Consider the following 13494-nt stretch of genomic DNA (forward strand, 5'->3'; position numbering starts at 1 on the left):
CCTTTCATGTGGTTTTTTAGTATCTGTTTTCTATGTGTTGTATGCATTCAATTGTCCAGTATGACAAGGTCATGGATCATTTTTGAAACCCACTTTTTTAACGCTATTAGCTTGGTGACAACTGTGCGACAGTGTCTCTCCTAAAAGGTCATAACACTTGCCAGCCTATCCTATTAACAAAAATAACGAAGGAGCCTTTTAAATAAAAAAGAGATTAAATGAGTTTGGAGTGTATATGGTTTATGTAAGGGTTTAGTTATTGTATAAAGTGTAGGAAGTAATCAGTGTCCTTGGGGCAAGGAGTAATAGTGTCGGTACCATAAGGCCATGTCTAGTGGGCGTGGGCTCGGGCGAATTGTGGGCGCGAAGGGGCGAGAACACCGCCCCCCGGCGATATGTGGGCGAATTGGGGCGGGGGCGGGGTTATATTGTCGCCGTGGAAGAAGAAGAAATATTATTATTTTATTGTTGTGTGTGTATATGTATATGTATATGTATATATGTTGTGTGTGTGTGTATATATATGTATATGTATATGTATATATGTTGTGTGTGTGTGTATATATATGTATATGCATATGTATATATGTTGTGTGTGTGATATATATATGTATATGTATATATGATGTGTGTATATATATGTATATGTATATATGTTGTGTGTGATATATATATGTATATGTATATGTATATGTATATACATTGTGTGTGTGATATATATATATATATATATGTGTATATGTATATATGTTGTGTGTATATATATGTATATATGTTGTGTGTGTGTATATATATGTATATGCAAAATGAATCCTTGAAACAACCCGAACCAACCGAACCACCCATTCCCTCCTTTCGGTCAACACCATGGTTCGCAAAACCAACCGAACGCGAACCTACAATGGAACCCGATGAACCTAAACCAACCGAGCTATCCGTTTCAATTTCCCGACCCGAACCTAAACATGTACGCCAACCGAGCTATATGTTTTTTTTTATATTTTTAGTTATGTATTTTTTTGTATTTCTTTTTAATTTTAATGCATTTTTATTTAATTATTTTTATAAATTGGTTTTTATTTAATTAGTTTAATTATAAAAAGAAAATAATAAAAAAAGACACGGTGGGCCCAACTTGTAGCCCTTGCACCATTACACCCCAAAAACAAATTTCCAGTCCATGCTGACTGGACGCCACGTGTCACAATTCGCCCCCAATTGTAGCCCCTCCACTACACATGGCCTAATTACACACAAAGTTATATCACATTGCTTGTATGAAAAATATGCATGTATTTATGCAACTTATCAAAATAATTACGCAACCTAGTTTCGTAATTAGGCATGTAGTGATCACGACAAACGCACAACACATCTGCATTTTTTTCAAAATGATTTTTTTTCAAGTATAGCTAGCTATAGGGTACTCGAACTAAAGAGCATAAAATGTTTGATTTTATTATATATTTTTCCGAAAAAAATGTCATATAAAAAGATCATGGATGTTTAACAAAAAATAGAAAACTTAATATAAGTGAATTATACCAAATTTGCCTCCTCGGGCCTTTTCACACTAGAATTACTGTGTTGTGACAATATCCTTTTATCTCCTCTGTTAACTTTCTTAATCTAATGGTCTAAAATCTTTCTTACACTTAATACATTTCACACGCTTCAGGAAAATGAATCTCACTTGAATATGTGAGAAGCAACTAAGCCAATCACATAAGAGTGGTAAATTAGTCATAGATCAGTTTAAACGTGTCTACTGGATATTTCATTATAAAAAATCGTATAATAGAGTGATAAATTAGTCATAGATTAGTTTAAACGTGTCAACTGGATATTTCATTATAAAAACCTTAACACTCGTTAAAACCACAAAAGGTTATACAACTCTTTAGGCTTTAGCAACCTTTATGGAAGAACACACCCACCATTTAAATGACATATATTAAAAAAGAGGAAATGTTATACACCTTACATTGTTTTTCCGTTTACCAAGTTTTGTCAGGTAAAGTTATAATAGCACAACATAACCAATCTAAAATTCTCATGGGGGAGAAAATATGGCGTTATGGTTTTTAACGAGTCAACATTCTCAAGTGTACCAGATTGTTAACAACGAGAGGTGATACAACAATATATTTTGAGAAAATTTTCAAAATGATCCATATTCGGAGAGAGATTCCATATTTAGCCCAAAATTTTTGAAAAATCCCAAAAGGCCCTACTCAAAATTCACGGAGCCGTGACATTTGGGTTTGTGTCGTTAGCTTTTGCTATCCAATAAGATTATGTCATCTGTATAATGCCTGACATGATCTGTGAGATTCAAACCAAATCCGTCGGATCCGTGAGTTTTGATACAAAAACCGTCTCATTGAAAACAATCTTTTTCGTGATGTTTTATCATGCTTTTGTCTCCTACATGAGTTTTTGAAAAAAGTTGAATCCATTTCCTTCCACCATTGATTCACCACCACCACTTGCCGAAATCCGAAGAAGACGACGGAGTTGCTGCAGACGACAGAGAAGACAACGAAGTTGATGTTTGGAAGACGACTGAGTTGATGTTTGGAAGACGACGGATTAGATACCCAAAACGTCAACCCTCCCATAATTTCCAACCGGAGAAACCGGGTGGACGACCTCTAGGTCTTCGGAGAACCTCAGTTGAGCCACTGAAGGTGGTGGTCTTGGGTTTTTTGTTTGCGTATGGTTCGTCGGAGGTGGTGGCGGTGGTGAATCAATGGTTGAATTATGTGGATTCAAAGTTTTTTTTTTCAAAAACTCATGAAGGAGACAAAAGCATGGTGAAACATCACGAAGAAGATTGTTTTCAAGGCGACGGTTTTGGTTACAAAACTCATGGATCCCATTGATTTGGTTTAAAATCTCACGTGACATAATATTAATGGTTAGCGAAAACTCACGACACGAACCCAAATGTCACGACTCCATTAGTTTTGAGTTGGACTTTTTGGGATTTCTAAAATATTTTGAGTCAGATTAAGATTCTCTATCTTAAAATCGACTATTTTAGGAATTTTCTTATATATACTTATGGTTTTCAATAATTGTACAAATGGAGTCTATATATATATATATATAACTATCATGTTATTCAAAATGATTTTTAGAGTTACAACTTTAATTTGATTTCGTTATTACTAAATCACCTAATTAGGAATTTGACGTTTGATAAATGAAATACTAGATCCCTTCATATAGTTTTTAATTAGTGATTTTAGATTATTTAAGAATATACGATATTTTAATAAAAGTTACTTCATTTTACAATCTTATATACTTTTGAAGGGCAGATATATTATACCAAGAAAAATCGACCTTAGCAAGAAACTAAGACCCGAAAAATAAACCTAAGTAACAATTTAGAAATTACATCAAATTAACACCAACTGGACCACCCCAACCACTTTAGCCATGGCCTATGTTTAATGAATAAGGCATGACTTTTGTGTCCTCCAAGATCCTTTGTAGCACGTCACTTTATTTTTGAAGACCTTTTAATGTCTCGATCTCCGTATAAACCACATTTTTTATAGAAATATCGTATTAATCGCCTTCTATAGAACTCCTTAGCAAAGATACTAACTCCCTCTTTATGCAATGAAAGCAAGACTGCTCGTCGCACAAAGACGTTGATTTTGATAGGCAATCATTTATTCAATCAAAAAGTAAGTAGAAATGGGAGCAAATTTTATTTTCAATCACTACCCGTAAGGATTGTGACGAGCTCTCTTTTTTAATGGATTGCACATATTTATCTTTACCACGTAAAGTTTTCACCTGTTTCAACAATTTTCATGATTCTCAATTGACCATTTAATAAGATTCATAATGTTATTACTTATTAAGAGTAGGAGTAGGATATTTTTAATCTTATAATCGGTCCAGATTAGATCCTCAAACCAGAATTGTCAATCATAAACTTTTAAAAATCCTAGTCCTAAAATCACCTATCCTTTTTATTTAGAAAAAAAAAAACAAATTTCTTTGTACTCCGTGAGATCCAAACCCATAAATTTACCATTAACTTCTACCAAAATTTAAATTACAACATACTAAGAATGAACAAATGATATTGAATAATAAAAGAATTTTGGTACCTCTTTTAAGAGAATCAAAAATTTCATAATTAGTATCGGTATTTAGTGAATATTTGACTATGATACGAAACCAAACCAAACCAAACCAAATATTTTCGGTACCAACATCAAGTAATTAAAAAAAATCAGAATCAACAAATTCGGAAATGGTGCAGTCACTCATTCTCTCTCATCACGTCGTTGTTTTACTAAACCCCTCTCTCTCTCTCTCTCTCTCTCTCCACCAAACCTTTAGATACATATAAATGAATGTATACACACACATGCTACTGAAATCAAAACCCTAGAAAACACCATATCTATGATCAGTCATCGAATCTAGCCTTAGCGAATAAGTTACTGGCGTTCGCTTAATTAATCAAACAAGATGTATAAGAACCAGCTGCAAGAGTTAGCTCAGAGGAGCTGCTTCAACTTGCCGTCGTACACGTGCATACGAGAAGGTCCAGATCACGCGCCGCGGTTCAAGGCGACTGTTAATTTCAACGGCGAGACGTTTGAGAGCCCTAATTACTGCACCACGTTGAGGCAGGCCGAGCACTCTGCTGCTGAGGTGGCTCTCGGTGAACTTGCCTCTCAAGGTCCTTCTAATTCTCTGGCTGCTAGAATACTGGTCAGTCTCTATTCATTTCTAGGGTTTGTAACTTTTAACTTATGGATTTTGTTATAGTAAACGCCTCTTTTGTTTAACAGGTTATATTGAATAATAATAGGTAGATTAAGTAGTTATTTGTTAATAGGCAATCTATAAAATATCTTCACTGGATTTAGATGATTTTACTGCTTAGGGGTGAGCAAAAATCGAACCGTAACTGAAAACCGAGCTGTTAATGAAAACCGATCGGTTATGGTAAAGTGAATATGATTAACTGACCATTCGTTTTTATTAATAATAACGAGAAGTTGTAAGAGTTTAAGTTGCTCTTAATTTGGAAACAAAATCCTTAATGTAGGGAGTTTTAGATTTCTTTCTAGGGTTACTTAAGTGTTTGAGTTGTTTTAGATTTGGGTATCTTGAAGTGGATTTTGTAATGTGAAACGCCTCTTTGTTCATTAACGTTGATTGTGGCTGTTAATAAGGCCATTTGCTGGATTAATTAATACAAGTGTAGTACGATACTGAGCTGCATTTTGGATCATATATGCTAAGATTGATTGATTTACATGTTTTAAGATGGAGTACATTTATTGTTTGTTCATGTGTATAGGAGATCTAGCCAAAATATGGGTCACCTTTATGATAACGGGTGAACCGATTGTGCATTTTTGGTAGCACAGGTGACGAGAAGCTAGGTTGGTGTTGCATATTTTGCACAATTCTTGTGGTTAGATGTGATTAAACACCCCTTTTGTGTATAGTTTTCTTTAAATGTGTACTTGGATAAAACATCGCACTATGTTATTACTCTTAGCTTTCTTTGTCGCTTATCTGTTTTGAGGAGATGATTGATGGAAAAGTGTTGGGATCGAAGTTATGATGGTCTTGTAGGATGTTGGTAAAAAGGCTACCTGGATTTTCTACTTGGGGTTTGGCGGGCGGGTGTTATATAGAGATATAATGGGTGTCAGAAAATAGGTTATTTGGGCATTAGAGGCGCGGCGTATTTCATTTTGGTATGTGGTGGTCGGATCCCCTTGTGGTTTAATAACATACATGGTTATTTTGAACAATAGGTATCTAAGTAATTGTACTTACTAGTCCATCATGAAATCATTTATTAATAGGCAATCTTCTAAAAATATCTTCACTGGATTTAGATGGTCTATTGTGTCCTAACTTAACTATTTTCCAAATACCTTGATTATATGTGTAAATCTTCTGTGATTGAAGTTCCATAAAAGAGCTAATAATTATATTTTCTTTTATTCTTATAACTCATAAGTTAAAGGTTATGATCTGAAGAATGAGACTAATATTAAGGATTATCTTGCATGCTATTTTTGACAGGATGAGACAGGCGTGTACAAGAACCTTTTGCAGGAGGTATCTCAAAGAGTAGGGTCATCTTTACCAACATACACAACTTTTAGATCATACCTTGGCCGTTGGCCTGTTTTTACGTGCACTGTAGAATTAGCTGGATGTATATTTACGGGTGAACAAGCCAAAACCAAGAAACAAGCTGAAAAGAATGCTGCCATGTCAGCTTGGTCTTCTCTAAAACTTTGTAAGTCATGCCATTTGTTTTCATTCCTGATGCAGAACAAACTGCTAAGGAATCCACCTCGAATTTTTATGTTCATTTTCATAGATAGTGAAGGGTTCTGCTAAAAAGGATATTATAACGCTGCGTTCAAAAATATAGAATGGTGCGTTGGCGCCTTTTTTTTTCAACGGTGCCTCAGTGCGTGCTTCATTACTTTGCGTCTCCTAGTGGCTTCCTACTAAGGGTGGAAGTGAGACAAGTCCGAGCTTGACTAGGCTCGTGCTTGGCTTGTGAATAGTTCTTTCAAGCTCGGGCTCAGATCAGGCTCGGGTTTGACTCATTTGTTATTTAATAATTAGTTTATATACATTTTTTGAAGATTTTATATATATTCAAATAATTTTTAAATTACATAATATATATTTTTGTTGGTTACTTTTTATTTTAAGTTTATATATAATAATATATATTAATATTATTATATATTATATATTCAAGATATTTAATTAATTTTTTTATAAATAATAGGCTTGTGAGCCACTGAGCCCTCTCGAGCTTGATAAGTGAAGCTTTGGCTCAGACTCGCTTTTTTTTAGAGCTCGAGCTTTTAACGAGCCCGCTTGGCTCGTTTACACCCCCTACCCCTCACACTTTTTAGGTATAATTATCTTTTTAGCAAATGTGGCACATTAAGGACCGCATACTTAGTGCATAAAATAATCAAAGTAATGGGAGAAAAACAAAGGCAGTTAAATAACTGTCTTGTGTATCGCATTCAAAGCAATAGGTACAAATGCATTATCTGGTTCAAATCTCAACATATTATTGTTCGTGAAATGAACGCTCCCCTTTATACATGTACATTCTATCTGTTTATATAAACAATGAATACATATGAATAACATGTGTATCCTCTGTTTGATCAGTAACACAGCAATCAGAAGGTTTATCATTGCAAAAGGGGAACACTGAGGAACAAGAACATGTTATTGTGGCACGTGCTTTACAGAAATTCAGATTAAGGGCAAGAATGTCTAATATACCCTTTCCAATCCGTTTTCACGCCCCAAAACCAAAAGCACCTAATGGCCAACCATCACCATCTACAACATCCAAAATCCTTCCACTAATATGCCCCAATATGGATCCTAGTAAGCATCACCAATCGAATACACCTCAAACATGCACAAACACAACTCAACAGTCATTTGCAGCGACATTTGCAGCCACCACTGCCGCAAGTGAGCCACCGTCTCCAACAGCCGCCCTACCCCGCCAGCACAGGTTTCCTGCTGTTGAAGCCGCCCCATACATCCCTGTTTGCCAACTGAGGGCTCCACCAGTGACCATACGCAACTCCATTCCTGTTTTCTCTGCACCACCACCTAATCACTTTTCTCCACAGTTTGTGAGGCCATCTGTTGTAGCTCCTCCGGTTACTATTAGACATGCAGTTCCAGTTTTTGCAGCTCCTATCAAGTCTGTTGCAGCACCAACTGAAGTGAAAAACAATACAGGCACCAGTGAAGACTCCAAGTCTCCACCAGCCGTGTCAGCATTACCAGCAGAAGATGAAGAGGGCAATGCTGCAATTGTATGTAAAGATGCCACCAAATTGGATTTTGAAGGGCTGCAGATTTGATGACAAAAAAGGTGGTGTTTTAGGATTTTGTAGGCTTCTCTTTGTGTTGTGCAACTTAAAAAGTAGGTGTTTTTTTATGTTGGAAATAGAGATGGAGCTGCACTTAGTTTAAAAGGATTGTTTTATAAACCATTTTCTGAGCAAAAGGGAAGTTAATCTTAATTTCTATGATCACCAACTCAGTCATGTGTCCTGTTTGAAATCGTGTCATTTCTATAATGGCACTTGTGCTTCTATTGTAGTGAAGGTTGCGATCTAAATACATGTTACGGCTGTACAAGGATTTAAAAACCTGTCTGCAATTTGATATTCCTCATCAATGATTAAAACACCTGTACTTAGGAGAAACTAAAAGCTATACATCGGAAGTGATAAGAAAATGGCTTTCAAAGGTAGAACTCGGTATGGATGGATGAATCGGATGACAAGAAGACAGTGTAATATTCATGGAAAGTGATGTATATGTATGGTATTATGAAGAATCGAGCCAAAACAATCCGCTCGATGGACAAGTAGACCATGGATTCTTTAGTATCGTAGAAAGTTTAACAAATTGGCCATCAGGACAATAGGACATGTCACAAACGAAAACCTGAGCTAACTACGCAAGCAACGTCATATGTGCAATTAAGTTAATATCACTTAAAAACAACTGGATGATGCACTTTTAAAACTGATTACCAGAATAAGTTTTACGAAATTGAAAAGAGTTAGAAAAAAAAGACATTTTTTTTAACACAGGTCATATAAAATCATAAGTTGATAAAGGAAAGCTAGTTTTGTGGTAGCAGTCCAACAATAAAGATGTCAAATGAACCCATACTCAGAACCCACATACAAGACTAATCTTTGGGAATGAGATAAACTTTAATTGTTTTTAAGGCTTTGTGATGAATATGATTTTAATTTATAAGTGACATCCACATCGAAACCGAATATATATTACATAATCATAAAAATGTAATTAATAATGTCAAAACTTTTGGAAACATGAAATTGTTAAATTATAAAACTGCGAAGAATGTAACTGAATTCTTTATTTTGGTTTTTGAGGTGAGTTTTACAGATTTCGAATAATGAGCATCCCAATGTATACTTGTTAACCACACAAGACAATAAACACATACCCATGTATCTGAAGGGTTGGGTAACGGATGCCCAATGGGTGTAAGACCAGGTACAAGACAGTTTATTAATTACGCGTTAAACTAGCATTACCAAAACACAACTAATTACCATTTATATCCGAGACGCTCATCCTGGAGTGAAAGAGTTTATTAAGGAATATATATGTGTTTAAAACAAAACTATCATAAGCTACTTTCATATATACCATGTTCATGTATTAAACAAATACATAATGGGAAACGAAACAAACTAAAGTAGGTCATGTCCCAACTTAAATGTAAATTCTGATTACCAAAACACAAGTTTTCAAGTACATCCATTCCAAAGACAAAATTCTACCAACACTACTGCAAAAGACTAATACTTACCCCTCCTATACATGCATCATTGTGTTATGTGCAATCAATTCACGAGAAAGCCGTCTCAATAGCTTGCAATACTGGACCACTATCCAACTGAAAGTTCCTGAAGCTTCGCCCGGGCCCTTTATCATTTGAAACAGAAACCGAAGCCAAGTTACTGTTTGATGCAGTTTCAGTTATCACCAAGTTACTTCCCGAAGAACTGCCTTTTGCCTTCCACAAACTCATGGCTGCCCTCCAAAAATAAATAAATATTATAATCAAAGTAGAAGCTCATCATTAGTTGCAAGTAAGATAACAAACCTCTAGTAGGTGAATCTGGTCTTGGTGCAACCGGGGGTTGATGAGATGAAATCCAAGCTCTCAAAGATCTAATGAAACCCATTTTTATACATTAGTAGCTAAAAATAAACAAACGCGTATTGCATACATTACAGTCACCAACTTGTAAACAGTACCGCTCACATATTTTGATTGTTTGTTTATTGTGTGCCCGTACCGGTACCTGATGAATGAAACTGATACCGACCGAACATCATTGTACCAGTATTTGTTTTTTTTATAAACTTTTGTGTAATGAAAACATTGTAAATAAACCTTTTTTTTCTGGTATCGTAAACTATACCAAGTACCGGTTCTGTAACGAACAGAGTTGTATCCAGAATAATGTAATTTTTTTTATTTCATAACTATACCAATTGTAGGTACCGAAACCGTAACGAAACGATACCAGTATCCGTATTATTGAAACCGATGTCGGCATTCATTGTTATGTTTTACGATCGATGTAACATATTCTAATTTCTTTTCAGATATAATGTTTTTTATTAAATTTCAAACACCATCACGAATCGGCAAACTTTATATACGAGTGGGCAAGATTTACTCGTTTAGAACATTATGTAAAGCTTACTTCAAAAATGGAGACACCATGTAAAGCTTAAGACCGGCTACACTGCGTGAAATCACATCCCGATTCGCCGGTTGAAGTTCATCAACACGTTGCCATGCAATTTCCTACAGTCAAGAATTCAAGACAAACAATTAAAAAAATCCATTTTGGTTTTTGGTCATCAATGTAGTCAAACAACTTACACTGATCTCCTTTTTGGTTTGTGGGGCAAAAGCGGTATCATCTTTAACACCTCCAACAATGTAGAGTCTAACCCTTTGTGGCCCAAATGTCATTTCAATATACTCCTCTTTGTTAATAAGTTTTGAAACATTAAATCCTGTTTCTTCAAGAACCTCTCTGATTGCACACGCATCGTCTTCTTCATCTTTGTTCTTTTTCCCTCTAGGAAAACTCCAGCTTGTTCCCTTCCATCCTTTCACCAATACACACTGCATACAAACATCATATATAAACTCTCTGAAAATGTTATTAAAGTTTTAATTAACTCATAAGAAATTAAGCTTACCCTTTCATATGTTTGATCCAAAATAATTGCACCTGTGACAGGAACTCGAACCTTATATGATGTGAAATCTTTGAATATGTCATCTATATGTGGGACATATGGCTTTAAAACATCACAACTGTTGAACACTGTCACATGTTAAGGAAAATTAAATAAGTAATTAACTTTTAGAAATATTAATCAGTAGCGAAATAGTTAACAGCAAGAAAAGGATACTTAATGAGGTGAATTCTTTGAGAGTGAATGACTTCAAAGATGGATTATTTTCTACAGAATTGTCTTCATAGAACCAATGCGCATACTCCACTAGAAACAAAATCCTTTCAAATGATTGTTGATCATCCTTTGGCACATTCAGAACAAATCGACTGCAATTTGGGAAAAACAAATTATTAGATTTCACTGTCAGCAACTGGAAACTTGCGAATTGTTAAAAACAAATTCAATAAGCATACCAACATAGAAAAACACTACCAGCCGTTAAAATGAACATGACATGTAACTGAGATCAAACACACAAATAGTTCAAAAGAAGCTTAACTAATCTCCAATGGTTAGTCCCATGGTGTAGCTTGTTGAAGAAGGTTTGGAGGGCATGCGAGTTGGCCGTTCTAAAAAAAATCCAATCACCCCTCTTAAAACAACTATGTCTAACTTTATTTAGAGCCAGAGAAGAAAAACACAAAACTTGGAGCTCAAAGCAGCATATTGCACCCAATGACCTCCAAGTTAACTTTAAACGCCATTTTGGATGTTATAACACGCTCTTTACAAACAAGTCACAACTCACATCATGACCAGCGGGATGCAGGATCACAGACTGTTCCTATAACCTCTTGACATTTGTGTTAAGCCTACCGAAACGCCACATAGAACTGCATTATCATCATTCCCCTTAAAAAAATCTTTTACTCATATTCATCACACTTACAAAGGCCTATGTTGTCAAAGCATTTCAGGTGCGCAGGTGAGGCGCAGGGAAAACACCTTGCTGCCATCCAGGCGATCTGGCAACCTTAGGGTGAGACTCCAGACAGACTTTGGTCAAATTCCTATGAGATTCCGGCTAAATGGTGAAAATTGTAGCAAAATTCTAAGCAACTGGTCTAAAACATCCAAAAATGGTATGAAACCATCTTAAACCATCCCTAAAACATGTCCAAAACCCCCAAATAATCGTATGTTTATGACTTTATGCTATGCACCAAGGGCCAAGGCTCATCCTTTGTGCCTTGAGTGCGCCTTAAACAACTATGACAGAGACTTTCTGATTTGATACCCCAATTCTAACACCCGAGTCGAAAGGCCTAACTAGTTAATAACCAATACCTTAATTCTAAGAGAGGGGCTCACAAATTAATATCAAGCATCTTCAAAATACAATAATAATAATAATAATAATAATAATAATAATAATAATAATAAGAACATGAAACCCTAATACTAACAACAACAGTCGAAAACTGAAAATGAGTAGAAAATGAATGAATACCTGCAGAGATCGTCGAGAAGTTCTTTAGGAGGGATGCCGTCTTTCAACGGAGCACTCGAAGATCTAGGAAGCCCACCTAACGACGACATCTCTTCTCTTCTCTTCTTTGTATATAATATTGTCTTCTAATTATTAACTATAATAACACTACTATACAATACAACTCACTGTAATATATCGGATCCAAGAACCCTAGAAAAGAAAAAAAAACAACGATGAGAATTTGGGGGCTGCTGCAGATTTAACTGAAAGTAAAAAAAAACAAACCCTAATTATTTATTACGTATGTACCTGAATTGAAAAGGGATTTAACTGACGATGAAGAAGAAGATCAAGAGGAGCTCGTGGATGAAAGCAAGCAAGCAAGCAAGCTCCTCTTCTCTTTCCAATTGGGGGTCGCTTTATTTATTTTACTACTTTATTCAATTATTATTAAACTTTGTTGAATGCTCGATGGATGATATAACAAGTCTATAACTGTATGTGTTACCTAGGTTCAAATTGCTTATAGCACGGTTATATCCGCAACACATTTTGGGTTAGCTACGTGTTGTGAAGAAGCTATAAAATGAGGTGATGTGTGTCATGTGATGTGATGTTCAATCAATAAAGGGTAAGTTTTTGTTTTAGACCCTCTACTATGGGGCGCGGATGAGATGTTGGCCGGGTGCCGTTGAGTGCGGAACACCACCAAGGGGCGCCTTTGGTGGTGGGGCGCCGAGGCTAGGATCGTTCCAACGATAGGCGCCAATGGGTGTGGAAGTGGGCCCCCCTCTCCAACGGCTCTCTCCATCTCTCACACGCACATACATATGCATATATATGCAAATGGGCGCCCGTGGGACATTAAACCATAGCGGGACATTATTGGTTGGGACTTCGATGCCACACACAACACAATATAATAATATTCTTTAAAGGTTTGTCGGCGATAACCCCCCCCCCCCCCCCCATCGCCTCATTTATCACCTGGAGGGTGTTCTTTCTCAAAATCGCCCCTCATTGCCCCATTTAATCGCCCATTACACATGACCTAAATGAAACAACCAAAAGGAAAAAATAAAAATTGTTTCTTAAACCGTATATTAATAGGGTAATCGAATTAAAAAGAATAAATTGTTCGGATTTATTGTATTTCTTTTAAATAAGATCATATAAAACGTTTTAAA

General features: G+C 35.8%; 2 protein-coding genes across 2 annotated transcripts; one reads left to right on the forward strand and one right to left on the reverse strand.

The window, feature by feature from the left end:
• Window positions 1-4352: 4352 nt before the first annotated feature.
• Window positions 4353-8251, forward strand: LOC143554770 (double-stranded RNA-binding protein 2-like). Its single transcript, XM_077044458.1, has 3 exons — window positions 4353-4746; window positions 6082-6301; window positions 7207-8251. Exons 1-3 carry the CDS (start codon window positions 4501-4503, stop codon window positions 7920-7922), a joined length of 1182 nt encoding a protein of 393 aa, XP_076900573.1. The 5' UTR covers window positions 4353-4500; the 3' UTR covers window positions 7923-8251.
• Window positions 8252-9294: 1043 nt separating this feature from the next.
• LOC143554756 (mRNA-decapping enzyme subunit 2-like) lies at window positions 9295-12528 on the reverse strand. The gene is made up of 7 exons (XM_077044448.1): window positions 12326-12528; window positions 11050-11201; window positions 10834-10961; window positions 10508-10756; window positions 10326-10429; window positions 9716-9783; window positions 9295-9642 (listed from the first exon to the last, which is right to left on the reverse strand). Exons 1-7 carry the CDS (start codon window positions 12412-12414, stop codon window positions 9458-9460), a joined length of 975 nt encoding a protein of 324 aa, XP_076900563.1. The 5' UTR covers window positions 12415-12528; the 3' UTR covers window positions 9295-9457.
• Window positions 12529-13494: the final 966 nt, after the last annotated feature.

The sequence above is a fragment of the Bidens hawaiensis genome, unplaced genomic scaffold (assembly GCF_021521415.1).
Source record: "Bidens hawaiensis isolate Kalapana, Puna unplaced genomic scaffold, B.hawaiensis_p1.1 tig00017853_1, whole genome shotgun sequence".
Classification (NCBI taxonomy): Eukaryota; Viridiplantae; Streptophyta; class Magnoliopsida; order Asterales; family Asteraceae; genus Bidens; species Bidens hawaiensis.